This window comes from Lynx rufus, unplaced genomic scaffold, assembly GCF_022079265.1.
Source record: "Lynx rufus isolate CCGP_SWC_20201006 ecotype Redwood Valley unplaced genomic scaffold, mLynRuf1.p SCAF_18, whole genome shotgun sequence".
NCBI lineage: Eukaryota > Metazoa > Chordata > Mammalia > Carnivora > Felidae > Lynx > Lynx rufus.
The window spans coordinates 37455181-37469343 of NW_025814832.1; the positions used below are offsets into that span (position 1 = coordinate 37455181).

General features: G+C 39.5%; 1 protein-coding gene and 1 non-coding gene across 2 annotated transcripts in view; one reads left to right on the plus strand and one right to left on the minus strand.

The window, feature by feature from the left end:
• Positions 1–2719: 2719 nt before the first annotated feature.
• Positions 2720–14163, minus strand: part of PSMD12 (proteasome 26S subunit, non-ATPase 12) — a 30334-nt gene continuing 18890 nt past the window's right edge. The window contains exons 6-11 of the mRNA XM_047081560.1: positions 11048–11197; positions 10819–10953; positions 9695–9807; positions 8835–9009; positions 6137–6214; positions 2720–5188 (exon numbers count right to left, since the gene is read on the minus strand). Coding sequence (XP_046937516.1) covers positions 4979–5188; positions 6137–6214; positions 8835–9009; positions 9695–9807; positions 10819–10953; positions 11048–11197 — 861 coding nt within the window. The 3' untranslated portion in view covers positions 2720–4978. The remainder of the gene's footprint in view (positions 5189–6136; positions 6215–8834; positions 9010–9694; positions 9808–10818; positions 10954–11047; positions 11198–14163) is intronic.
• On the plus strand, positions 12071–12157 carry LOC124513640 (small nucleolar RNA SNORD35). The gene has a single exon (XR_006962469.1). It is a non-coding gene; the product is annotated as a small nucleolar RNA SNORD35 (small nucleolar RNA).

The following is a 14163-nucleotide window of genomic DNA, read 5'->3' on the forward strand; positions in this document are numbered from 1 at the left end:
ATGACGAAAAAAATAAACAAAAATTAAAAAAATAAAAATCTTAAAAAAAAAAAAGCCAATGTGTAAACTGAGTGAAAAATATGCTGCACAATCTTTATAATTTCTTCTGAGTCTTTTTATTTTTTTTAATTTTTTTATTAAAACAATTTTTTTTTTAACGTTTATTATTGAGAGACAGACACAGAGCATGAGCAGGGGAGGGGTAGAGAGAGGGGGAGACACAGAATCCGAAGTAGTCTCCAGGCTCTGAGCTGTCAGCACAGAGCCCGGCGTGGGGCTCAAACTCATGGACTGTGAGATCATGACCCGAGCTGAAGTCGGACGCCCAACCGACTGAGCCACCCAGGTGCCCCTGAGTCTTTTTATTAAAAAAAAAAAAAAAAAAGCCAACATGCAGAAATGCCTAAAATAATTGTGAACAGGACTTCACACGTGTATACCGATCTTCATAGCAGCACTAGTCACAAGAGGCAGAAGCAGAAACCCAAGTGGCCACCGAGAGATGAATAAACCAAATGCGCTATATCCATACAATGGAATGCTATTCAGCCATGAGAGAAACGAAGTTCTGATACATGCTGCATGGACGAACCTCGAAAACATTACTCTAGGTGAAGTAAGCCAGGCGCAAAAAGGCAAATTGTAGGACTCCACTTACATGAAATATCTGGAGTAGGTGAATTCAGAGAAGCAGAAAATAGATTAGAAGCTACCAGGAGCAAGGGAAAGGGAGAGGGGGATGGGGAACGACCACCTAATTACTTCTGGTTGGGATAAAATTTCACAAGTAGGGTCACCTGGCTGGCTCAGCCGGTAGAGCACACAACTCTTGATCTTGATCTTGGGGTTGTGAGTTCAAGCCCCACGTTGATTGTTGAGATTACTTAAAAAAATAAAAATAAAAAAAAAAATGAAGAAAGTTTTGGAAATAGATATGAATGCTGGTTGTACGTTATGAATGTAACTAATGCCACTGACTTGTATTACAATTACATAATATAAAGGTAATATACAGTGGGAAGTGAGGATCAAACAAAATCCCAGTAAGGTAGAAGGAGAGATTTTTTTTTTCAATATATGAAGTTTATTGTCAGATTGGTTTCCATACAACACCCAGTGCTCATCCCAAAAGGTGCCCTCCTCAATACCCATGACCCACCCTCTCCTCCCTCCCACCCCCCATCAACCCTCAGTTTGTTCTCAGTTTTTAAGAGTCTCTTATGCTTTGGCTGTCTCCCACTCTAACCTCTTTTTTTTTTTTCCTTCCCCTCCCCCATGGTCTTCTGTTAAGTTTCTCAGGATCCACATAAGAGTGAAAACATATCGTATCTGTCTTTCTCTGTATGGCTTATTTCACTTAGCATCACACTCTCCAGTTCCATCCATGTTGCTACAAAAGGCCATATTTCATTCTTTCTCATTGCCACGTAGTACTCCATTGTGTATATAAACCACAATTTTTTTTATCCATTCATCAGTTGATGGACATTTAGGCTCTTTCCATAATTTGGCTATTGTTGAGAGTGCTGCTATAAACATTGGAGTACACGTGCCCCTAGGCATCAGCGCTCCTGTATCCCTTGGGTAAATTCCTAGCAGTGCTATTGCTGGGTCATAGGGTAGGTCTACTTTTAATTTTTTGAGGAACCTCCACACTGTTTTCCAGAGTGGCTGCACCAATTTGCATTCCCACCAACAGTGTATAAGGAGAGATTTTACAAGATTAATTGGTTATGCAACAATTAAACTCGGCAAGCATTTACGTTTCTATGTAACAGAAATGATGGATAACAAGATAAACACGGTTCCCAATCTTATTTAAGTTTTTATTTTGCGTGTATGAGAGAGAGAGAGAGAGAGAGAGAGAGAGAGAGAGAGAGAAAATGACCGAGTGGGGGAGGGGCAGAGAGAGATGGAGAAAGGGAGAATTCCAAGGCTCTGCATGGTCAGCAATGCAGGGCTTGAACTCAGGAACCATTGAGATGGTGACCTGGGCTGAAATCACGATTTGGTGGCTTAACCCACTGAACCACCCAGGAGTCCCAATTACTAATCTTACAGAGAGAAAAGAAATAGCAACATAATGAAACCTTTCCAATCCTCAATTCTTTCAACATGGTAAATATTGAGCCCCAGGTCAGGGACATTGCTTTGTATCCACTCTGAAAGCAAGAACATCTCTCTCCATGTCCGCAAGCAAGACAACAAAACCCAGAACTTTGGATCACTAGACTCAGAAACAGCGGGCACGGGACTTAAGAATCACACTGGGGCATAAGCCTAACTGTACCGATGCCCATGTCCACGCAGTACTTTCTCACAAAGCCCTTTTGAAAACCCTACCGTTTATGCAAGTGTTCGTCCGCACCCCCTGAGAACTTGTTACAAATGGAAGTTCTTGGGCTGTACCCCAGACCTCCTGGATCAGAAACTCTGGCGGTAGGGCCCAACCATCTGTTTTAACAAGCCCCGCCGGTGACTCTGATGTGGGCTCCACTGGAGAACCGCTGGTCAAGGGCACAATAAGCTATGGCCTGTCGTGAACCCCAGATCAGAAAGGAGTCGGGGGAGGGGGGGGGAAGCCAACCAGTTGGTGTGTAAAACATGCACAATGTTGTCCCCCGGCTTAAAAAACAGGTTTATGGAGAGGACATGATTTTGAAAGAACGAAAATCCTATGGCTTTTTGCTTTAGACGGCAAGAGAACTGAAAAAAGACGTGATCTTTAAAAGTATGAGTTTATTCTCCAGGGTTTTACACACCCACAAATCAGTGCTTTTATTGCAGCTATATCCAGGAGCCAAACACAATGTAAAATACGTACTTGTTGTATCATACATGTAACACTTGTAAGAGATAGAATGGAACAGCATGATTTTTAAAGATTAGTTTTCAATGATTCAGTAAGCATATGGAAATTGAGGATAATTACAGAAATCGGTATTGAACTCTAAAATAAAAACATAAATTATATAAAAATAAAAGGGTAAAAAGTGTTTCATTTAAAAAACAAAAACAAAAAACAGTGGCTCATCATCTCTCTGTAGTTAGTAACCTAATGAAAACGAAAAGGAGTTAAGTATTATCTTCTCCATATTTAAAACAAAGTGGTTCTGTCCTTTTCACGAACAGCCAGCTGGAAATCTGAAATGGAAGCCAGGGTTTGGGGTTCTGAACGTCTCAAATATTTTATTGCCCTGTGTTAGCTGATTCTTCTTCGTAACACTAAGAAATTTAAGTTGCTTGGATAGGAAAAACTCAAGAACTGGATGAGCAGTCAAATTAAATGAGATCCAGTGACTGGGACACCGTTACAAATGGCACCAAATCAGGACACACAAAGAGCTTAGTTGGAGGGCAAGCACGTTAAACAAAGACGAAAGAGGGTCATTTGAGAGCTTGACAACAATACATCTGGCCAAATGGCCTAGGTGTTTGCCAAGTACAAGGGTAACGCGTTAGTGAGTTAACGAGAAGCTAGATTCAAATTAGCTCCAATTTGGTTTACAAATGAACAATGCAGAATGATTTCATTTTCTATCCTTTTCATTCAGCAGAAAATTGAAACCATATTCTACTGCTAGTGTGAACTTCTGATGTTCCTGAACTTGCCACCACAGTTTGGGTTAGATTTTTAAAGATGAGTGGTAGCAGATGTTTGTCATCAATGTGACCGATACATAAATTTCCGAAGAATAGACTTGGATTTAATACTGGGTTATTACTCACAATGACTCAGCATAAATAGCAGAGGTCCCTACAATTGTCCCCAGCTCTGGATCACAGAACAGTTTAGTGACCACTAAATGAAAACAAATTATGAAAAAAATGTTATTTCCACAATGCCTTTTGTTCCCCCCTCCCTTCGTTTGGATTTTCAAAAAAGCAGACCTCCTACTTTCTTTACTTTAAATAACCTTCTAACATTGTTTCATTGTTCTGTTTTCCCTGCAATAAATCAAATTTTTTAAAAACTTCCAAAAATTTGCTCATATTAATTGATCTCAGATGTTTCTTTTGACAGTAAAACTACTTTTCTTTACTTCTGTAAAAGAAATGTCAATACTGTGCTATTTGCTTAGAGGATGGCTGAGTCCTTCTGGATCGTTTTAGGTTGTTATCCAGTGTTCATGTAATGGAAATAAGTTCTTATAGAGTTAATGAATTTGGAACACTAAGGATGTCATTAGACCTAGATGTGAAAGCCACGAACAAATCTTATAAAAATGACTTTGTGTGTTAACCTGTGTCAACACGACGTCACTTGATTTTGTTCAGTAACTGGTCAAGACGGGGAACGGAAAGAATCGAGCTACTGTGATCGAAACCAGTTTGACTCAAGGAAAAAAAAATTAAGTCTACATAAGTCTTTAGCCTACCAATCACTCTCTACACTCAGTCTAGAGGCCTTTTGCCACAATACTAAAATACAAATTCTTCACAAATTACAACTCTATCCCAAATGTTCTGATATGCCCTATGTTGTTTTTGAAATTCTACTAAATAATTGATAGCTTTACAACAGAATTTCTTTTATTTAAAAAATACTTAAATCCCTATCCCACAAAATGTTCAGAAACACAGGTAACTATAGAAAGTCAATGTGCATATACTGCTTTTATTATAATAATGACGGTTGTTAGCTGAATGAGAACAAATAATAGCTAAAAAGTTTTCAAATGATAGAAAAACACATTTGGGTAAGTTATGACACAAGTTTTTGAGTACGTAGACCATAGAAATAGAAATTTTTTTTTTTTTTTGCACCAATTGCAAATGCAAAGTTAACGATAAAATCAGGGAAGTGAAAGGTCAAAAGGGGCCTTAAACATAGTCACTATCTTTTAAATTTTAGACAAAGGAGCTGAGAATAGAAAAAAAACCCCAACATATACACCATAACAGTCTTTTTTTTTTTTTGTTTTTAAATGACTTCCAATTTTAACTCTTTTCTAAAAGCATTAAGGGCACGGAGACCCTATTGTAGATTATGTATCATCTCCTCTTTGGCTATGAGGTGTGTAGTTTTGTTAACGAGAGACATCAGTGAGTTCAGTTTCTGAGACCAGTCATTTAATAAATTATTTGGATCCTTGGGTCTCTGGAAGTTGATAATTCCTGCCAACCTGTCTACTTTAGCAAAGATGGTCTTGTTAACTACTAGATTCGAAAGAAAAGCTTCTGACTCCTGCAAGAGAGAAAGACAAATTGGATTAAGACAGGATAATTAAAAAAAAAAAAAGCGTAATTACAGAAAATAATTTAAGGAAAAATTTAAGGAAAGCATTTTCTGTCTTTAAAAAAAAAATGTTTATTTTTGAGAGAGACAGAATGTGAGCGGGGGAGGGGCAGAGACAGAGGGAGGCACAGAATCCAAAGCAGGCTTCCTATAATAACATATTTATTTTACTGCGAGTCTAGGAAATGTCTGCTCTTGGTCTACAATGGTCCCCCCCCAGCACATTATGCAGTTAATTTGTTTCCGGAAACACTGGGTTACTATATATGCCCTGTCACTTGGCAGCTACGTAACTAAGGACAAGGCAGTTTACTTCTAAGGACTCTGGTCCTCGTGGTCCAGAAATGTGAGGAGCTGATGAGCCAACCAACGATCAAGCCTTTGACCTCTAACATCCGTGATTCCTCTTTTTTAGCTAAACTGGAAAACACTATGCGACGACAGAAATGGCTTTTAGCTCACATCACTTAACTCCTATCTCTGTGGTGGGTGAACATTCCAGCAACAGGAACTCAGGCCTGAACGTAACATTCTTCTAATGTGACCTGGGCCCTCGGCAGGGGGGCTGCAGCAAAGTCTCCGTCACAGTTTACATCTCTATGGTTATTTCTGGGAACCCAGACATATTTATGACAGAAATATAAACCCCAGGCAAATGAATCAATGTAAAACTGCCATATTTAAGAGAAGATTTTAACTAGTACATAATATTAATGTAATTATAAACTTGGTGTTTAGGCTATTTTTTGATCCTCAAGACAGCCTGGAGAAACCTTCTGCCACCTAAGCTTAAAACTAAATAATGAAACAAAACTGATTTTCTCATTTGATTTTTGTAAGTCAGCTGATCTTCAAAATGACTGGCTACAAACAGCTCATGCAACATTTACCACTTACATCAACAGACAGATCGAGAAGCTGGGCCATCCTCGTCATTGTTATCCTCGTGTAATACTTGGCCATTATTCTAATATTCTGGGGAGAGAACAGAGGGCATATGAAGGACGGGTAGCAGTTGTCGATAAAGCTAACAGCCCATTTGTTTTCATTTCCAAACAGGTTTAGTTAAAATGTCGGATTCAGAGCTTTTGGTTCTCTATAGCCCACCACGGTTCTAAAGTTCAACAACAAAGTAAAAAATTTAGGTATTTTGACTTCTGTAGTTATTTGGAAGTTATTCTGAATACTCTCCACAACTTTTTTAAAGCTTATTTATCTATTTATTTATTTAGAGAGAGACAGAGATAGCATAAGCATGGAGGCACAGAGAGAGAGGGAAAATCCCCAGCAGCCTTCACACTGTCAGTGCAGGGCCTGAGGCGGGGATCAAACTCATGAAACCGTGAGACCATGTATGACCTGAGCCAAAATCAAGAGTCAGATGCTTAAGCGACTGAGCCACCAGTCGCCCCTACTCTCTCCAACTCTCTTTAAATATATATAGTCAAGGGCTGCCTGGGTGGCTCAGTCAGTTGAACATCCGACTCATGATTTCAGCTCAGGTCATGATGCCAGGGTCGTGGGATCAAGCCCCGCATTGGGCTCTGTGCTGTGTGGAGCCTTCTTGAGATGCTCTTTCTCTCTCTGGACCTCTCCCCTGCTCATGCATGTGCTCGCTCACTCTCTAAAATAAAAAAAAATAGAATCTATTAAAAATACATATATGTGGTCAAAACCTAGGCTTATCTTAACTAAAACAATGGTTAAAAACTATAACGATACTAAACTATTTTTGCTAAATGCAAGAATCTGAAGTTAAACTTTCCTAATTATGACACAGATGTTTAAATGGCTCAGATTCAAAAAATGATCGAGAGTATCTCAAAACACATTATCGTAACTGTTGAAAGGTAACTTGAAATTAAATGTCCCAATTTTCACTGGAAATGGTGCTCAAGTTAGAGACTTCCCTTTATTACTATGTTATTAACAAAACAACAGCATTCACAGGGAAAATGGGGAACAGTGGGAAGAAAAATGAATGGATCTTTGAAGAAGCCATGTCTTCTCCCGTCTCTGTTAGGGTCCAGGGCCACACCAGCTTCTTAGGAAGCAGGGGAATCATTCTGGACTCCTCTTCCTTCATAACTTTCAATTTAATCAGTGGCCAAATTCGATTGATTTTCTTTCTTAAAATATCTCCACCTCATCCATTCTTCAATCCTCAGCTACTGCTTTGGCTGGAGCCCACAGGAGCCCTCGCTTCGTCTTCTCAGTTCCATTGTGGTCTCTCTCCAAACACATTCTCCACGCTTACTGCTAGAGGGCTCTGTGTCAGATATGGGCCTGGTCACCGTCCTCTCGGTTTCCACGACTGGAGTATATACACCTTGTTATGTTCCAGACCCTTACCGTATCTCCGACTTCCTTCCTGGCTGAGCCCTGTTCTTGGAGGCCCTAGGGTTCCCCTGCTGGTCGGTGTCTCCATGCCTTTGCTCAGACTATCCCACCTGCACGCTAACCTGGTTCTCTTCTTACGAATCTTCCCTCCTGTGTCAATTAACCGCGGCTCTTGCCTGACCGTTCTTTCAGGCAGAACCAATCAACTTTCTCCTCATGCTCTACTCCATTCGATATATACTTGTACCCTAATATCTGTAACATTTTTTAAAGTTTATTTATTTGTATTCTGAGAGAGAGCAAGAGCGTGTGCATGTCCACGAACGGGGGAGGGGCAGAGGGAGAGAGAGAGAAGCCCAAGCAGGCTCCACGCTGTCTGCAAAGAGCCCCATGTGGGGTGAACTCACAAACTGAAAGGACATGACCTGAGCTGAAATCAAGGGTCAAACGCTTTACCAACTGAGCCACCCGGGCGCCCCTGTAACGCTTTTATTTATAAATGCATCTTTCCTATGATTTCTGTTTAAGCTCTCTGAAAGCAGGGCCCAAGTCTTCCTTTCCCACATGCCTCAGCACTTTGAACAGTGTCTGGCACACAGAAGGCTCAATAGGATGTTATATGAATGAATGCTGAGCTAATTCAATTTGTAGGGACACCAAGATCAAAGGTCAGGTTTAAGACATGTTACCCATTCTCCAAACTACCAAGCGAGTTATCAGATGGAAAACACTTCTTTCACCCACAAGTACCCCCCACATTCTTAAGAATTTCCTGCTGGTTTATATGCCGTAAAATTTTGGATTCTTGAGAGGTCCCACAAAATAAGCATGCTAAAACACAGTTTTCTGAGAAGCCAAAAATGGGGGAATGTGGTGGTGGGGGGGGGGAAGAGGGAGTAAGAGGGAGGTGATAAATTCTGATGTGCTTTGGGAAAATATACAATAAACATTTAAATAACAAATTTACATCTCTACTACATTGGGAATAGCCTCCCTACCTCCAAAAAATCCTAAAGCAAAAAACTAAAGACATAACCTCCAAAGAAACATTGGACTATCAAACTTAAAAATCAAAGTTTATGCTCAACTTTACTTCCAGGTTGGCAACTCTGTCATGCCTTTTTTTTTCTTCACCATTTATTTTTTTCGGCCATCTCTATGCCCAACATGGGGCTCGAACGCATGACCCTGAGATCAAGAGTCGCACACTCTTCTGACTGAGCCAGGTGCCCCATCCACCATGCCAGATTCTTACATGTTCAACGACTCTGTTCTTCAGGTCTTTCCACCTTCTTTCACCTTCCTCCGTAGAACCAAACACATCAGTTGCCGGACTCTCAGGAGACCCTTTCCTTAATTCCAGTCCATAGTCTTCAACAAGCGTGGACCAGCGCATCAGCTCCATTGTGGTAAAAAGCTTTAAAAGATCCCTGTAAATTGTATAAAACTTAATATTCCCAATCTGTAAAAATTGTTTTATCTAATATGAGAGCAAATGTTTAAAAACTGTCAAAGACTGTACTTATAAAATCTCTACACTCAATGGGGACTCAAAGTTAGGACTCTGAGATCAAGAGTCGCACACTCTTCCGACTGAGCCAGCCAGGAGCCCCTGATTAGTATTTATTTTGCCTACTTTACTATCATTTTTTCCATAGTAATTCTGAACGGAGCATTCCCCTACTTAACATTCTATCCCCTACTGCAACGTATTTGCCAATCTCTGGAGTAATTAATGTAAACTTACTAATGAGGCAGATAAAAGAAAAAAACAGCTTTTAAATAAAAGCCCACTGTGCTTATGAAGCGTGTGTCTGTTTCATATAGTATGTACGCCTGAAAATCACGAAGCCCCAAATTACTAAAACTTTATCAAATGGTTAATTAACCAAAAGCTGCTAAAGTGAGCTTGAAATGCAACTTCTACTCGATAAGTGGTTTAGAACAAAGAGTGTAATTTCGAATACAGCGCAAAAACACATTTCGCTATTTTATGAACTCTAGCTTTATTCGCCAATACAATCTATCAGCAACCAAGTAAGAAGGTGCACACTTAGATTAACCAATTTTCTTTCACGATGGTGTTTCCGCTACTTTAGCTATAAACGTACTTACTTGTATTTAGGAATTTCTTCTAACTTCTTGTCGCCACTTATTCGGTGAACCAAATCTGACTGTTCATTGTCAAAAGGAGCCAAGATCACATAGAGGACAACACTTTTCAGAGCCTACAAATGTTTTATAACACAATGGATTATATGTAAGCTTAGAAACAAAATGGAAACTTTGGCAGGAACTAAAAAAATCACAAGAGACTTGTCTATATTCATGTTTGATATTGTACTCAAAAGTCTTAGGGAAGAAACACCCTACCAAGCTGATCTTTACACAGTGGCTTTCTGCCATAAGTTTTTCTGGAGCAATTACGTAAATCCTCGCTAATCTGAATTACTCTCTGGGCTGACATCTTTTTCGGTGACAAATGTATAAAGAAAAAGTTTTTATAACAAGTTAGCAGCACAAATGTGGAATATACCTATCAACTATTTGAAACAGTATTGTGAAATAATTTTCCAAAGTAATGCCAGGTCTTTGCTTGTAACCTTATTAGCAAGTGACCTGCCATACATATTTACTTTCATTTATTTTATTATTTTTAACTTTTACAAATATTTATTTTTGAGAGAGAGAGAAAGAGTATGAACAGGGGAGGGTGAGAGAGAGAGGGAGACACAGAACTCAAAAGAGGCTCCAGGCTCTGTGCCGTTGGCACCGAACCCAACACAGGGCTCCAACCCACAAGCCTCAAGATCGTGACCCGGGCCGAAATTGAATGCTCGAACCCACGAGTCTTGAGATCATGACCTAAGCCGATGTCGAATGCTGAGCTGATTTGAGCCACCCAGGTGCCCTGTATTTTAAGTAATCTCTATACCCAACATGGGGCTTGAGCTCACAACCTCAAGGATCAAGAGTTGCATGCTCTACCGACTGAGCCATCCAGGTGCCGCTATACACACTTTAAATAGCAAACCTACATTCTTCAAAAGTGACAAAGAACTTAGAGTATCGCCACAATTTGTTTGAATCAGTACAGATAAACTGAATTGTCAACACACTGAATAGAAAGCAGCACCATACAACTGCTTATGATTACTGAAGTTAAACTTATTTCAAAATAAAAAAATGCAAATTCTTCCTAATAAGTATCGACGTCCAGTATAAGAATATATTCTTACCTGTTGCCACTTTTCACCTTCTGCCTGTATACAGGGAGTATCATATATTGCTCTGTAGTGCTTACAAATAGACAAATAGGACCCCTCATGTTGATCTAGCTGAATCATTAAGTTATAATATTTCAACTTTAATTTCTGGAAAAAAAAAAGTTGATAAAATAAATTGGGGCTTATGGTTTTTCCCCCCAAATACTCCTATAGTAAACTTGTAGTTAAGAGACATGCTTACCTCTGTATTTTCTTCCTGGAAAAATTTGGTGTTAATTTTCTTGCTGATGATTTGTGTACGAATGTAATCCTTCACAGCTAGACAGAGCCTCATCTGCTCCAAAATAAACTCCACTCGCTCTTTCTTTTCCATTGATCCGTAGGTTTCCACCTAGCGAAGTCCCCAAATAAGTTTATATTTGTTAATTTTTAAAAACTGCAAAGTGAAATGTATTAAAACATCCACGCCTGTCCAATAACAAGAAACTTCTCGCACACTGACAGAGTACTGATGATGATCTAAAAAGCTGGTTTCCTCCAGAAAATTACAATTTTAAAAAATATATAGTAAATGGCTATTTTTTCTTCTGGTATAAAAAGTTCTGTGAATTTTCACCTACGTAGTTAACAATAGAACTATGTAGTTAACCTATGTAGTTTAACCGCCATCACAATCAAGATACAGAACAGTTCTTTCAGCCCCAAATACTCCCTCGTGCTACCCCTTTACAGTCACGTAGTTCCCCCACTTTGAACCCTCGACAGCCAATGATTCTGAAACAACAGGTCCATTCCTTTTTACGGCCACGAAGTGTTCCACTGTGTGGAGGAACCAGTTTATCCACTCCCCGGCTGAAGGACAGCTGGGCCGTTTCCAACCTGTGCCCATCACTAACAAGGCTACTCTGAACACCAGTGGACAGGTTGAGTGTGAACTTAAGTTTTCATTTCTCTTGGGCACAAGAAGCGGGACTGCTCGGTCGTCTGGCAAGCATACGTTCAGCTTCATAAGAAACTGCCAAACTGGGGGCGCCTGGGTGGCGCAGTCGGTTAAGTGTCCGGCTTCAGCCAGGTCACGATCTCACAGTCCGTGAGTTCGAGCCCCGCGTCAGGCTCTGGGCTGATGGCTCAGAGCCTGGAGCCTGTTTCCGATTCTGTGTCTCCCTCTCTCTCTGCCCCTCCCCCGTTCATGCTCTGTCTCTCTCTGTCCCAAAAATAAATAAACGTTGAAAAAAATTAAAAAAAAAAAAAGAAACTGCCAAACTGCAGACGATGGCCCTTTCTCACGATGGTCTGTGGATGGCACTGTGGCCAGTGCCGATAATGCCAATGGCTCAGCCGATGCCAGGAAAAAAAAAAAAGAAAAAGAAGGAAACTGCCAAACTGTTTCCCAGAGTGACTGCACCATTTCTCATTCCCATCAGCAACGGTTGAGAGTTCTCATCACTTCGCATCCCTGCCAGCGCTTGGTATTGTATTTTTTTTTTCTGAGCTGTTCTAATACGCGTGTAGGGATATCTCACTGTGGTTTTAATTTGCGTTTTCCTCATGGCTAGTGAGGAAGTTACAATTCTGAACCCAAAATACGATGCCACTTGCAGGCTATTTATATAATAAAAAAATTAAGGAAAAAAAGAGGTTCTAGCCTTTTTATAATTCGGATAACAAGGCTGACATGACTCCAAACGGATGCAGGATGTACAGTTAGAGTCAATATGCAACAGATACAACATAGAAAATCAGTTACGTCAAATACTATAAAAACATTTTTAATACTTGGTACACACATATTGCAAATGAATTTATAAAATGTAGAATAACAAAGTAAAATGAAGTAAGGCTATTATTATTAGGTCTGAAAAGGTTTTTATTTCATGGTCTTTGTAATTTTTTGACTAAAGAAAATAAAAACGTATACACTGATGAATGTATGTATGCAAATCCCTAAGGAACGAAACCATCGATGTTCCATCTATGTATGTTCACTCACTCTGCATGTGTCAAGTATTTTGAAGCAAATTTCAGGTAACATCTTACATTTATTTCAGTATGTATTTCTAAAAGAGAAACTGAACAAAAAAAATGATCATACCTAAAAATTTCTTAGATCACTAAATATCTAGTCAGTCCTCAATATCTCATTTAATTAAATCAGAATCCAAATAAGGCTTATACTTTGCAAGTGGTAGGTAAGTTTCTTTTAGCCTTGCCATTATTTATTGACAAAATCAAGCCAATCATCCTACAGTTTCCTGGAGTCTAAATTACACTGATTGCATCCCTGTGGTATCATTTAATAAGCTCCTCTGTCCCCAGTGTATCTTGTAAACTGGTAGTTAAACCTAGAAGCTTTATATAATTGAGGTGATTTTTTCTGGCAAGAATATTTCAGAGGATGTTAAATCGTGGGGCACATAATCCTCCTGGTTGAAAGACAAAACTATGGAGATGGTAGAAAGATCAGTGGTTGCCAGGGGGTGGGGGAGTGGAGAGAGGGAGGAATAGTTGGAGCACAGAGAATTTTTAGGGCAGTGAACTATTTTGTATGGTACTACACTGATAAACACACGTCATTAGACATTTGTCAAAATCCACAGAATGTACAACATCAAGAGTGAACCTTAAGGCAAACTATAGACTTTGGGTGATCACGTGTTGACACAGGTTCATCAACCGTAACTAACGAACCACTCTGGTTCGAGATGCTGGCAGGAGGGGAAGTGGTGCGTGTGTATGTGTGGGTGTGGGGGGGATGGTGCATCGGGGGCTATATGGGAACTCTCTGTACTTGCCACTCAGCTTTGTTGTGAACATAAAACTGCTCCAAAAAATACAGTCTTTTAATTAAAAAGAAGAAAAGAAGTTTGAAGTCAAACAGAACTAGTATGAATCTGAACTCTACCAATTCTTGGCAATGACTTTAGGCACATTACTTAATCCTTTTAAATTTCAGTTTCCTTGGCAGAAAAATGGGGATAGAAATAGTGTCATGTGTGAACATTAAATAAGATAAAGTGTATAGAGAACTCAAGACATGCTTCAAAAAAAAAAAAGAACACAGACAACGCAGAGCACACAAGATCCTCTCAGTATTACGGTTTCCGTTCCTTTGGCTAAAATGGCACATGACTGAAAAATCAGAATAAGCAATTTAACTTACTGGGGAAACCTTGATGGGCCAAAATTATAAGCAAAATTTTGAGTGTAGTTCAGGTACATTTTTTTATTATGGAGTCTATGGCTTTTCTCAGATTTCTTAGCTCTTTGCTATCTCATTTTAAGATCTCTCCTAAAAATCTGTCCTGAAACATAGCAAATTATGATGCAATTTGTCTTTGTTAAACCAATTTAGTCTAG